The sequence below is a fragment of the Gallinula chloropus genome, assembly GCF_964237585.1.
Source record: "Gallinula chloropus genome assembly, chromosome: 3".
NCBI lineage: Eukaryota > Metazoa > Chordata > Aves > Gruiformes > Rallidae > Gallinula > Gallinula chloropus.
The window spans coordinates 58,917,519-58,932,634 of NC_140087.1; the positions used below are offsets into that span (position 1 = coordinate 58,917,519).

Genomic DNA, 15,116 nt, shown 5'->3' on the forward strand with positions numbered 1-15,116 from the left:
GCTCTTGATGTTAACATGATGTGGCATATTTTCATTCAAAGGAACAAAGAGGAACCACTGCCAGTCTGATACAAGAATGACTATTTCCTGCTGAAAAGCTCAGCCTTTCAGTCCTGTTTTAAATTTGAACTCTATGTCTAACACTTGTTTCTAGTATGACAATTAATAGTTGGATAAAACACATTTTTTCCTTCTGTTTTCTTTTCCTTAAGCAAATGCTTGTTATTTAGAACTGAGTTACTGCAGTGAGAAGAAATAAGGATAATGATAAAAAATTTCAAGGCTCAAGTGAAATTTTAAAATCGCTTTTCCTCCCTGATTCAGCAGAAATCAGTCCCAATTACATGAATTAAAATGTACGATGCTTTCCTCAGAAAATAATTCTTGTTTTGTATTAAGGATTAAAAATACCATCCTAGTCCAGTTTTAGACACATTACTTCCATACAGTACAACTCATTCTATCCTTGTAATGAACATATATCAAAGATACTCCTGACTGGCACAGCTTTGAAAGAAGAAAAAGGCCAAAAGGACAACTAAAGAAATAAGACAAGGACAACGAACATAAATATTCACCCAGTTCTGGATGACTGCAGAAATAGGTGAAGAATTTGGATGTGAAGAATGGCTGGTGTTAAAGTACATAAGGGGAAAATAATTACTCAAAACCAGACTTTAAGCCTCCATGGAGTAAATTTCTTACAATCAACACTGACATCATTGGCACCCCAGTTAAGTATGCTGGGAAAACATTGAGTGTTAATCTAGTAAACGTGCTTATAAAACCAGTATCTAATATTCTAATAATGTCTCTTCAAGTCTAATACAATTGACAGTACGATGAGCCAGCGTGGCTCATCTTGGAATACCAAGCATCTGCTCCAGTAACTGCATCTATGTAAGACTGGGAAACATAACCAGACAGCATATGCAGTAAAACAAGGCTCTCAGTGCAGATACAAAACCTGCTGAAATATTCAGTGATTTTGCAGCAGAACTTCCACACATATGCACATGAAGAGACTTACTGTTGCCACCTACAACCACTCATAACCTTTTGTTATACTACGAGGGAATTTATCTGTTCTTTATATTTTGGCTGTAAAAAGAATAAGCAAAGCACAGCATTTATTTACAAGTGGAACAGAAAAAAAAAAAAGCAATTATGACGAAATAATAAGCATACCTATCACTACTGTAACAAAGGGCTGTATTACAGGCCAGATTTAAATTCTGATTATCCTGAATCCTTAGCTCCCTATTCCTTGACCAACCGCACTGAGAAAAAGTAAAACACGTACAGATTGAGACTTTCTGCTCAGCAAAAGAATAAGTGAACAATATAGAAGCAGTAGGAAGCATGGGTTTTCTGTCATTGCATTGATTTCCCCTCCCTGCTCCTGAATTACTTTTTTTTAAATGACAATTTTTTTGGTAAGTGAATGAGGTAACAGTTATTGCCTTTTAAATTCATTTGCAACGTTTCCCGAGCCTGAAATCTGTTTGAGGCAGCCAGACTGTACCCAATGTGTTGGTGAGATGCTGGACAAATGAAAAAATGAAAAGCAAAAGCGTATAGACAAGAAATGTTTATTGAAAAAGAAAATAAAATTAAAAGACAAAAATGTGTGGGAAGCACAGCACACGGAACTAAGAATTAAAAGAACATCTTACATTCTGCCTTAATGGCAGCACAGTTAATAGGGACAAAGGGACGTCGCGCTGCCTGCCGCAGCCGGAGGGTATTTTTGCAGACCTGACGGGCCAGTTTTGTCCAGCACGTGGTGTGAAGGAAGAAAGCCTGACGTGTTTTCACCGCCGACTTTGGACTGCCAGTGTTACGAACTGGAGTTCCCTGCATGGCCTGCCGGGACATGTGAGTTCTAACATGGGATTCCTACAAAAACAAAGCAAGATATAAAAAACCCACGTCATAGCATGCATACCTGAATTATAGCATAAAAAAAAGAAAATCCACAATTTGGATAAATTCGCTACCTTAATCAAATAATCTATATAAGCACTATACCAAAAACTGGGCTTATCCAAGAAGCTATGTAACACAGTAGTGAGCTGCACTGCAAGTAGATCTATAATGCCAATCGACATGAACTTCGGTATAGTCATATTAACATTTCAGAGATAAACCATTTGATGGACAAGGTGACATTTGTTCACCAAAAATGCTTGAAGTGGACGTTTGTAAGACTGGGTCATATAAACACAGAGCATGACCTCCGCATTGTTCAGTCCTACTTAAGACAGGAAAAAGATTAAGGATAAATTAAGGTCTGTAACAGTGAAGTTGAACATATACATAAAAACCCTCTTTCCATTAAATATTCAAATCACAGCAGTCAGTGAGAGCCACCATGCTTCCTCTTAGAAAGTTTTATCTATGCAGTCCTACCTCTGTAGGTTGGCTGGAAGACAATTTATCTTCATCTGTCTGTGTGGGCATTTTCAGGCCACCATATTTCTTCCAATAAATCCAGCAAGATGCGCACAATCTACACTGCATGTTAGGAGGACCCCAAGAATACCACTGGTGAGACTGTGGAGCTAAGGAGAAAAAAAGCAGCACAGCTGAAGTGGTGTATGTGACATTTGATATCATAAATTCAAATGCTGTAAGACAGCATTCCCCAAGAGAATTACATGGGTAAGCGTTTTCACATGGAGAAAACTCCAAATGTAAGTTTCAAAATACTTCCCCCAACTTAATTTCAAATGAGGTACTTTGTCATTTGGGGTTTTTTGTAGCCCTCTGGAAGAAAATCTCTCCTTGGCAATATAAATCAACCAACAAAACCTAAACAGGAAAAAAAAAACGCCAACAACAAAAACCTAAAAACTGATCAAAACCTTAAAAACCCTTCAACACTACCTATCTTACCCTGAACACAGGCTTATTAAGTTGCTTGCTACTTTCTAGAATCACTAAAGATCTGGGTTTTTTACCCAAGTAATGCAAAGTGCATACTTGTAAGTCAAAATTCACAAAAGAAAATGACACGCACTTCTACTGACCTTGGAGATGCACGTGCCATCATCTTGTGCATGTGGAGAGTCAGTAGGAAACACTAAACTCTTACTTTCTTTTTGTAATCTTTCACAAGAAAACTATTCTTTAAAAATGTGATTTGAATACCAACAAAGCCTATAACTGGAACTATATAGAGACTATGACTTTCATTTAATTGATGTTTAAGACACAGGGAACGATAGCAATTTAAAGTAAAGCCTTCTAATATGATAGGCCTTTTCAGTTCTTCATAGATCTGGATTTTATTACCTATTATCTCATATAACCTATGCTGAAAACTGCTAATTCAAGAAGCCTACAAGGGACGGGTAGAAACACTTAAAATACTAGAATCCCCCCCCCACTCTCCATTCCCCCATCAACTGAAAGTGGAGACCCCAACAACTCCAGAAGCTTTACAACATTACAGGAGAACCAAAAATAAATTTCAATCTAGTATGCTAAAGTTAACGGAAAAACAGATCAGTACCATCATATTATACTACTGTATCTTTCTGAATTGTTAAAAAAAAAATGAAATCATAAAATGGATCTGAGCATTGACATTCAATCAACATGAAGTGAGCTCTTATTTCTGCCCCACAACTGAAAAGTATCCTTTATTTACAGCATGCAAAACAAAGTACATACCTTTGTTTTTAAAAGTGCATATGAAGATTTAAATGACTATCATTAAAAATGTTATTATTTTAAAAATTACTTACTGTAGCAACTTTCACAAGCTCGGCCTATTAGTGAGGCCTGTGCCTGGTAAGAGGCTCCCATTGCTCCATTGACTGCAGCCGGCTTCCCATTGTTGCTGGATATTTGATTGGGATTTGGTTTATTGCTTTAAACAAACAAACAAACAAACAAACAAAATTACTACCAAGTTAGTCAACATGAAAACAATCTAATTCTGGAATTCTGATGTGTGGTGCCATCATCTGTAAAAACTGCCTGAAACAACAAAACTGATTTTTAAACTCCTGTAGTACTTACAGCCCCGTAAGAAACTTGATATGTAAAGAGCTGCTTTGCCACTCAAACCTACACCTCTTTACAAAATGCTCTCACATGGTCTAAGCTACTTGATAATTACTTTCAGGGCCAAGCATTAACATGAGTCCAGCACAGCACAGAGTTTAAAAAGGGGATTCCATTCATCAGATTAAGCTTTACATAGTGAGGCTGCACTTCGAGTGAAGTATAACAAGAGTAGTAACACTGGCTACAATACTTCAAGGCTGTCCACCCTACAAGAGGGCCTGCTGTCTCATATTTCAAGCAGAAGTACATACCTCCCCACCAACTGCAGTAAATGAATTCCCATTTACTAATTTCCTACAACCCTGGCAAAGCTCAGTGATCAGACTGTCCTGCTTGGGTTGTTCTCAACTTTCACACCCTGAAGAACTGATCTTGGATTTTTTTGGTTGTTGTATTATGATGATAATTATTTTATTAATTAATACTTCAGTGACTTTAAGGTCAGTTAATTCAGAGAGAAATAATATATTCCTCATTAGGCTGAGTATTTCCAAAGCTCCAACTTTGAGAATGTTAATTACCCCTTCGACAAGCTATAGTCACAATACAATGTAAGGCTGGATTCCAAAGATGAGTATTCATTACATTATGCAGCATAAAAATATATCCAAGATTAGTTAAAATGACTTCAAGAAACCTTTGCTGTATCAAGTCTCCACTCCAAATGTCAAGAAGTCTGTATCAGGTCTTCTTTTTCACTATAGCCAGCAAGAGTATCTCTTACAATTTACAGATACTCTTTACCAAGTGCCTTCAAGAGAAGTACCTTGGGCTCATGGTACAAAAGAAAAGAGATTATTGTCTCCCATGTTATGATCTGTTGCTTAGATACCTTACAGGGAAACCATGAAGTGAAAGGGACTCTGGTTATTGAGGACAGAACCTTGCTTTTACAGGAAATAAATACCTTATGATCAGGTTCAAAAAGGTATTCAGCTCTGAGAATCAATTCTACTCAGATTTCAAATACAATAAATCAGTCTTGAAACAGAGCATTAAGCAATCCATTTGCCCATGAGTGCCCCAGAGCACACAGTTAAAAAATGACTTGCAAAGTCCTACCCTCTTACTACGGATTTTGTCTTGATGTGGAGGCAAAAGACAGACATTAAGAAACATAAAAAGGAAAAAGTCCTACATTTCAAAACAGGTTTAGGCACCCAAGACATGTTGTCTCTGTTGTGAACATAGTGGCAAAAGTCCCAAATTGTCCACATGGACCACGGAAATTAAATTGACAAACCATTACAAAAAGACTGAGCATCTTAAAATTTTCCTAAAGCAGCCACAGGGTTAGGGAACACTTGGGAGAATTTTCAGTTTTTATAAAGAAGCACCATCTATTAGAGACCTGAGCTTCAAAACTCACAACATTTCTTCAAGGATGAGAAAGACCGAATTTAACAGTTTGCTGTTTAGATTTAATAATACATTTAATAAAGTCTGTATGAAATATTGAAATAAAGTTTTATCTTCTGCAATTTCTCCAAGTCATCAAAAAGAGAACAGTGGATTTTCTAAGCATTTTGTGTCGTATTCTCACCTTCTGTTACACTCTTAACAATGGGAAATTCACATATATGCAAAACTGAGCATACCAAAGAAACCTTAGAAGAATGTAACCTGTAATCCTTTATCGTCTCATAATCTTGAGGACATTATGAATATGAAAGAGACAGATTATATCTTGCTTCTGTAAACTACATGTTAAAAAAAAGAGATACAGCATCGAGTTTAAATCTAAAAAAAAACAGATTTAAAACTTGTTCGAAGGTAAAAAATTTTGAGCTGTGTGCTACCTTACTTCACAGCCTGAACATCTCATGTGTCTAGCTGAAGAACAAGACAAAACTGTAATGGGATAATAACTGATTTTATGTAACTGTATTAACAACTGCTTCTATTTTGAAACTCTACATATTCAGAAAGACAAGGTGCTACAGGGATTCCAAATTGATTATTCTGGAAAAACATTTTAAACAGTAAGGCTCTTCTTGCATGCATGTAACACTTGATTAGTTTTTTTTAAAAGTAAAATTTCTCACTGTTCTAAGCCAGGCATTTTGCAGGGCAACAGCAAAGGGCTCAGGTACGAAGGTTTCACTATGACAAGAGGTTGTGACATACTCTGATCATATCTCTGTATGTTCTGCTCATATGTAACAAACACTAAGAAAGTACCTGTTAGAAAGACCATTGAGAAAATAACCAGGCATGTTATTGCATGGTACTGTTTCCCTTTTACCTGTACTTTGTTCCAAAACCCAAAGTTATTGTTATACTCACTAGGTGGGGATGTACACTTGTTTCAATTTACTTTCTGCTTCAGCAGCTTTCAGACGTTTCTAGTGAAAAATTAACACATTAAAAATATTATATACAAGTACAAGTTTTCACTAAAATGTGCATAATCCATCTTTAAATAATTTCTATTTTGTGATTCCACAAGACCCTCAAAATAAATGTAGAAATCTACAAGTTGAAAACCATGAAAAGCAAGTTCTCTGTTTTTCTTAGTAGCTGGAAGTGATAGTATACCGTCGTCCCCCCAGTAAAATTCACCGGCTGCACATATGGAACAGAACTGCAAACCTAACGATTACAAGTTACATAATTTACATCTGCATAAACAGGTACGACATTGTGGCTAACCCTCACTGCAGAGCAAGTAGAAAATAAATGAGTGAAATTGCACAAGATGAGTTCCTCATCAGTCATGTAACTCAGTACTTCCTGCGTGCTCTGTCAAGCCTGAGGCTAGGACTTTAAAAGCAGTGTAAGGAAGAGAGAAAGTAAAGTTCACTGACGGCTAGAAATAGCTAAACATCTACTAATTCTATTACAGAGGAGGGAAAAAAAACAAGGGGTGACACTGACATTCAGCAATAATAAATGGTTTTGCCTTTCTCTATCAGGTGTTTAAAATTCAGTCCTCTATTTCTCCTACAACAGCTAATTCCCTTCTCTGCTATGCTCCTGTTCTCTGATATCCAACCTTTCTAACGCTCACAATCCAGGAAGATATTTCCCACCTTGAGAAAAGTATTATCAAAAGATTCTGCTCTGAGAGTCTCTTGCCTGAGCCACGAAGTGAGTTATGGGGTAAGTCAGCTTTACTGGTTGAGCAGCCCAAGTAAGCTGCCTCTTATAAACCAGCGCTCTTTTCCATTTCAGCAAGTTGCCTCTGTGACAGCCATCATCCTAACTCATTCTTTAAAACTGCTTCTTTTAGGAGCAAGCTACAACATATAAAGATTCCTTGTCAGTCCCTGCCATTACAAATTATTTTCCATGTGATACAGGAGCCCTCATCCATTTATTTCCAATACAGGCATTTTTGTCTCTAACAGGGTTTCGCTGTCTGCAGATGCCTAGTTGTGTTCGCCGCTGCAGAAGCTGAACCTTTAATACACCTGGTGCAGTTGCAGCCTTTCCCTGGCACCACACTTGGCAACACTGCACCACTTTCGGAAGATCCACAGCAGAAATGCAAACACAGTATGGTCCTGCCTGCTGAAGTCAATTTTTACAAGCACAAGGAGAAAAAGCAGCACCACGCAACAAGTCTTGTAAACCGATGGGTTTTAATCTGAGAACACTTCACAGATCCAGCAGAAGAGCTCTCCGGGGTGAACTCCTTCTGCTTAACAGCTTCAAGGCCACAGCCTTTCCATATTGTCTCTTTTTCCTTTCTGCATTATACCCAACACAGCACTTGTTTTCAAACTGCAAGACTGCAGGCCAGCAGGTAACATGCAGTCCAGAGATTCGTAACAAACTGGCCCCATTCTACAAAAAGAGTAAGTCTTACTACACACCTACAAAGATCACCAGAGCAAGGGAAAAACACAGTAAAGGGAAATAAATGAGGAAAGAAGCCTCGAGGCACTGTCAGAATGGAAAGGTATTTCTAAGAAAGCTGTATTAAGCCCTGATGGCAGTGTCAATGAGAAGTGCCTGTATGCATTAATTACATTTTAGCATACTTTTAATACTGGCATGGGGGTTGTAAGGAATGCAGTTTTAGCAACTGCCTTCCTCCTTATTAAATGAAAAGAACTTCAGCACGAGATGAGCTAAAACTATGGTTAACGTTGCTCTCTAAAAGCAACAGAAAATGTCACAGCTTGAATTCACACTGACCTATCAACTCTGAAGTACTGAAAGAGAAAGAAGAATGCAGACACAAAACTGTCAACAAACAGTTGCAATTTCTGAGATGAAACCTCTGCCTGTTGAAATTTAGAGGATGAAAACTGGTAAATGGTAAAGGTCAGAAGTTGAAATTGGAAGCATTTAGACAAGATTCAAAGTACCAGTTTACAATAATAAGGATAATAAATCACTGAAGCAATGTAACAGAGACAGCTGATGCTTTTCCTGGGAAAAGAATGAAAAAAAAAATATTTACATCTGATCTTAAAAGATTAACTATTTCAAACAAGTCTTAGAAGACTGTAGGGGTGGTCAACTACACCAACAGATTTTCACCTGGATTCTACTAGCGTTAATCAATCACCCTGGAAACTGAATGCTATTTCCTTTTAAAAGCTTTTGTTTTATCAACTGACAAACATTCCAAGAAATGACCATTTTCCTACCCTGGTACTGTTTTCAACAGGGGAAATAAATAAATGAGAAGGAAATGTAATATATTGCTGTAGTGCAGTCATTTAGCTATCCTTACATACATTCTTCCCTTTTTCTGTTGCGAAGTCTCAGTAAAAGTCTTTTTGCATTGACTCAGATTTTTTAGGAGAACACCACCACTAATTAGAACACATTTCATTGAGTGGAATGAGACACCTGGCCTCCCTCAAACACCATATAATGTCGTGGTCACAAAAAGTGCTGTACCACCAGGAATGATTACCTGAGGCCTGAATTAGTTTTGCTAGTCAGGTTCAGCACAAATTGAGAACTTTATCTATTTCCCTTCACCTTGACAAAGGCAAGGTGGCAGCAGTGTCTCCACTGCCATTAAATCACCTTTAGCTACCAAGCAAGAATAACATTTAGTAGCAATTATGACAAGGAAACCTTTCTTACACCTGACACATTGCAGCCAATTCACATAAGGAATTAAAGTTAATTAGAGAGCAAGTTTTCGTACCAGATCATGCCAAACTAGAACTCAGAGAGAGACTGTATTTTATGCCTAAAATTCAAGTATATACATTGGCCTTTTTATCTTCCTATTTTCCCAGTGTGCCCTACCCCTTAAAGCATGATGTTTAGAGAAGAATGACTCTGGCTACTGTACTACTGAACATATTTTCTCCCTGAAATGCATCAAATTATCACAGCTTGCTCTGGTGGGGGGGAAAGCCCTACAGACAGCAAATTACTGTATTATCTTTACTAAGACAAAGTTCCAATCTCGTTAGGAAGGAAGAGAGAAATATTAACCTGGACAGAAATGAGGTATTTGGCCTACACTGGTTTGGTTATTGATGATCATGCATGACCTTGACAGAACATGCCTAAAGCATTAAATCCTGTGGTATACTGCCATGTTCCAAGTTAGGATGTTGTAAGATTAGGTAGTTACAAGTAAAATACAGCATTTATAAGAGTATTCAAAGCTGTAGATAACCATTAAGCCCATTTATTTTTCTCATATGTAATGCTGAAAACTCAACACACCACCACACATGTTGATTGTTGTAGCAATGGAACCATATGAAGCCCTAGAGAACCTTAGAAAAGGAGTCTCTGTCTTTCACCAAGCTCTCCAGTGCACATTTTTCAGAAAAATTTCACTGGAAACAAGATCAGCCTCAGAACAATCTAAATGTGCTGACAAATATCAATCTGCACTTCAACTTATCCGTACACTATGGCTTTCAGTATCAATAATGTTTTCTTATCCGATTCCTCAAGATGATCCATTGCCCACTCCTAAAGAGCTGACAAACAGCACAGCAAATCTCTGCTGTGCTGAGCTTTCTAGGATAAAGATTAACAGTGCAAAAAAGTGTGTTAAAAATTACATGAATGGAGACAAAACCAGAAAAACATGCCTTTACACACAGCATACTATTTTCTATTGTATTATTGTTATTATCCACAGAACTAAAAGGTCCTGCTGACAGTCAAAGATTCTACTATGTAGGAAAAGACTTTGCCCTTACTTTCCATACCCTAACGAGATGATGTTAGAAACACTTCCAAATTCATCAGAAAAACTTGAAGCAATCATCCTTCTGACACACTGGAACAAAATTAGGAACAATTCCAAAGATCCATCTAACAATACAGCTGTAATCAACACAGCATAAAATCTATTTTCAACATGCTGTAGATACATCACTACTAATTAGGCAGCAAATAAAGAAGCTACAGACTTAAGATGGCAAATCATAAATTAAAATGGAGTATTTTAGAATACTCTGTGTATCTAAATAAAGGAGTAGAATATATAGCTATGCAGAGTGCAATATATAAAAGTCACCAATGCTAAACTCTTCCAGTGTAGGTATCCAACATAATCTCACAATATTTCTGCTCCAGAGCATCCCAAACAACTGAACGTTCCATCAAAGGATGAACACATCCACCACATGCAGAATGTTCCCAATTGGTTTTTTAAATCCCAGTAATGCCAAAGTAATGTTCTATCATGGAGTATCAACAAAAGGTTCACAACATTAGTAGTCACCTTTAACACAATACATACTCCTTTTCCTTCAGTCCTATGTGTAGCTTCACAGTCTTTTGCTCTGCAGCACGTTTCCTTCTTACCCCATGCTGTAGTTAAGAACCAGGAATGACTTTGCCACAAACCAGCACACAATACAAACAGCTTACAAAGCTTTTCACAGCTATACGATGTACAGTAGGCGCCAGAGGATCTGACAAAGCACCGTGTGAACATCACAAAACCACTGGTCTGTAGCCTAACACAGGCCTCCCACTGTATTGCTTTTTAAGAACAGAATTTTTTATGCTTTAACAAGTTCAGATTTAAGAACGTCGCTGACTGGATCATGCTGAAATAGCCATTAAATTACCTGCTGCACGTATCTGTCAGTGGTTTTCCACATGTAATAATATTCAATGATGCTAGTCAGTGACTTCCAAGGGAGCTGAAAAACAAGTGTTTCAAATTAAAAGTGGTTCCAAGGAATTTCAATGTCCACATCTTATTAAGCACATTAAAGTAAAATATAGATGATACACAAATACTAAAATGTTATACATACATAAAAATCCGTATGCAAATAAATACATGTTACTATTAATAGCACATAATCTTTCATTACAGTTAAACGCAGAATTACAACAGTATTACATATTCAAATCCAAATGTAATTTATTCTGTTTAAGCCATATGGTTAAACAAAATGATCAAAACAGAATCCAGATTTCCATCAGGAAACACAGAAGGTAGTATGTCTATTATAAAGTGTATCAGATGGAGAACAACATCAGGACTAAAATAAATCATCTTGACAGGACTGTGTTCAAGTCTCATGATAATTTTACTCTTAAAAAATACAGTGGTTATTGGACTTAGATCACAGATTTTTCAAGTCCCATTACAACTCTGCTGCTCTTATAACCACTGTTTTTGCACAAGCCTCTGCATGCGCTTGACCGTTAAAGAAGAAACAAAAGGATGCTAGGAACAAAAGCCACACTGGGCAACAAGAGTGATACAATGAACAGTTCACAAAAATCTCTGTGCAAAATCAGGGCAAGTGATGATGATTATTATTTTGGGTACACATGTTCATAGATAAAGCAAAAAGGTACTAGGCTAAGTTTAGGAGAGAAAATTAAGCATAGACAGTAATTTTTAATTACTACCACATCACCTATTTAACACCATAAATACTTTCTATCACTTAAATTAGCAATTCTCTTACAGAATTCATGCCATTTTTCCTAAGAATCTGGAAACATTATTTTGTGTATTTTTTTTTCCATAGACATGCATTAATGCTAATATTCTCTAATCTCCAGAAACAAAGGATAATTTTTAGGATATCCCGGAAAATACACGCAGGGAAACATTATCTTTATAACCTTATTCACTCCACTTTGGGGCTTTCTCTATGTTCTAACCCAAAAATAACGGGTTCCTTAACCTCTAATTGTGTTTCGAGAAGCAACAAAGGAACACTGTACCAAGCCACCCCTACCAGCACACAGGGGCTCAGAAACAGCTTCTCAAGCTGCTTGCTTCCAGACACTTAGAGGAACTAAGTCTGACTCCCACCTCTGGCCTTCCAGCAGCTGAATTTCAGGTCCTGACTGATGTGCAAATCCTTTTTAAGGCAGTGCACTACAGAGTGCAAATTCCTGGTCCAAACAATAGCTGTTTCATCCATTTACATTTAACATGCAGCAGTGTAACAAATTCCTAAACTGATGTTGCAATAGATAGCAACACAACTGTGTTTGCCAAAATCCCTTTACACCTGAAGAGAAACCTGCCCAAGAAAAGGCTAGTGATGTGAACATGTTTGGTCTGTGGTGACTGGTAAGCTGCTCTGCAGTCTCTAGGTCCGTGTTCTTCCTGGCATCCAGATGAAATACTGTCAACCTCATCTACTTGCTGTTGTCAATGGGTACATTTGAGCTTCTACACATTTGTTTTTCTTCCTGAACACTTATTAACACATCCACGCTAAAGATTGTATTTGACATTTCTCTAGAAAATACTTTAATCTCATGTAACTGTGATTGTGACACCCGTACGTCATTCATTCAGGAGGCATCTACAATTAAAGAAAGGTAATTAAGGTGCTTGGACTCAATAACCATAATCCTTCTACACTTTGATTCACAACTCAGAAAACCTGTCTGACAGACTGAGTATGACTATCCTGTATTCTGCTCACCTACACACCTGAAGGACAAAACAGTGCAGACTTGAGTTTTCCAGAGGTTTCTCTCAACTGCCAGAGAAGCTGTGAACAGCCACATAATAAGGTACTCTCATTATTCAATTTTATTAAACATTAATAGAAAGGAGGAAAAATGAGTACATGATGGCACTTTGGTAGAAGAGAATTAGCTACTGGATGCCAGCAGTTCCAAAATAGAGAGGGAATTTTCTGTTTCTTTAGTTTCTGCAGGGTAAAAGTGGACCACTCAAATCAGGCCAGTATGAAAAACTTATCACGATAGAGTATTTTAAAATGAACACAACTTTAAGGCATGTTTCCACAATTTTCTGAAGTTGGAAAACAGTGACTCTTATTTGCTATAAGCAGTTCAAGTCTGATTCCCAAGGACCTTCCTGCCATACTTGAGATGTAACAGTTATAAAGTTGTGAAAACCAGTGATGATGAAAAACTAAGAATTAATAAGTCTAACAAGTGTCTCTTACCATTAGGAAAATAGTTATTATTTAGAGAACATATTTGCAGTCTTCTCTCATTATACTACCCTGGGATGTGAAGTCAAGTAAATCAGGTAAATTCAATTAACTTTAAAACTTTAGGTTGATTAGGATTCACATAGGTTCTTAAAGACAGCAGAACCGCAACAAATGAGTTCCTATAACCGCTGATGAGTCAACAGCTGATGAAAACGTTTATTCAAAGCCTATACTGGTAATTTGAAAACAATAAGCCTCCATTTAAAAAAAAAAAAACGTAAACTCCTTTACATCATTTAATTTAAAATAATTGTCTTGCTTAATAATATTTAATGTTTCTAGCTTAATGCTTGAGCTGCACACTGAATGTCAAATAAAGCCAGTTCTTACTAATTGCTGGGAAAGCAAACGAGCCTGCCCTTTAGAGAACTATCAGGTAAGGGCTGCAACTGCAGCTGCCATGCCCTCCAAATCTGGGCTGATTCAGAAAGGGCAACTCCTCTGGCACATAATGACTCAAGCGGGTAGTACCAATCTCTGCTGCGTCAGGAGACGCTCCCAACCACCTTCTGCCACGCAAGGTTAACAGCCCTGTCTGTACCATGGCACCACTGTGTGACTGCTCAGGCACCGCAGGATGTCATTTCATCGTTAGATCCTAGGCGTCCACCCAAACAAGTCAGCGTGGATGCTACCAGTCCATCAGCTTCCTGTCCATGCTCTTACAACACATGCAAGAGTGAGTGCTTAAGTTTTCAGCAAGCAGCTGCTGAAGAGATGGATGATAATACATCTCTTCTCACTGCTTAAGCGCTGCATGTTTATACCTGCCTCACCTTGCAGAAGCTTTTTATATCCATAATCTAAATCTTGAAGGACTATTTCAGATGATTACTTAGAATCTAATGTTTTGTTTTCTAATCCCTATACTTTTAGGATCCTACCTAGGAAGTGAGACCACATAAATTTAACTCTAGAGAAATAAAGGTATCCCAAGATTACACAATGAGTAATAAAATGGAAAGATTTCAAATTGCCTAGAATTAGATCAAGACTGTTCACTGAGTTACTAAAACCTTATAAACTGATGTGTAAAACAGATATTCTTCTAATGTTGTAAAAAGGACACGTCACTTTTCCAAAGGTAAAGAAAAAAGTGACAAAAGACAGGCAACATTTCTGTTTTAACTAAGTGAGGCTACAATAAATTACTGCCTTACGTCCTTTTCTGCTGCACTCTTAATTCATCATTAGTTTACTCTCAGTAGGCTACACAAGTCTAACTCTAGATCTATGCATGTCTCACTTTGGGAAGAAGGCAAAGGAAAAGAGCTGCATTTTGGGAAGGCAGATTCAGAGAGGGAGGGAAGAGTCTACCACAGATAAAAACGGAACAAAGAATTTCTGGTAGACTCAAATATATAGCATTTGAACATTATAAATGCATTAGCAATTCCTGCAACATGTTATTCTACTGTATCACTTTAATGTATGCATATCAACAGAATTGCACGTAACAACACACAACTTATACAGAATATAAAAATATTACATAAGTACCACAGACAAGGCTTAGATATACTTAGCCACAAATGATCCTAGGACTCAACTTCTAAACAGCCAATAAATTCTGTATTATATTCTTTTGGCATTTTGAAAAGCCAAATACAAAGTATTAGCAAACCTAAGACATAGCTTTTGAACTAC

General features: G+C 37.3%; 1 protein-coding gene across 1 annotated transcript in view; it reads right to left on the bottom strand.

Annotated features, from left to right (window-relative positions):
- The window catches only part of MTA3 (metastasis associated 1 family member 3), a gene marked incomplete at both ends in the record, with an annotated part of 133,409 nt that overhangs the window by 51,319 nt on the left and 66,974 nt on the right, over positions 1-15,116 (bottom strand). The window contains 5 exons of the mRNA XM_084262065.1: positions 1,677-1,899; positions 2,413-2,564; positions 3,753-3,877; positions 6,364-6,422; positions 11,091-11,165. Coding sequence (XP_084118191.1) covers positions 1,677-1,899; positions 2,413-2,564; positions 3,753-3,877; positions 6,364-6,422; positions 11,091-11,165 — 634 coding nt within the window. The remainder of the gene's footprint in view (positions 1-1,676; positions 1,900-2,412; positions 2,565-3,752; positions 3,878-6,363; positions 6,423-11,090; positions 11,166-15,116) is intronic.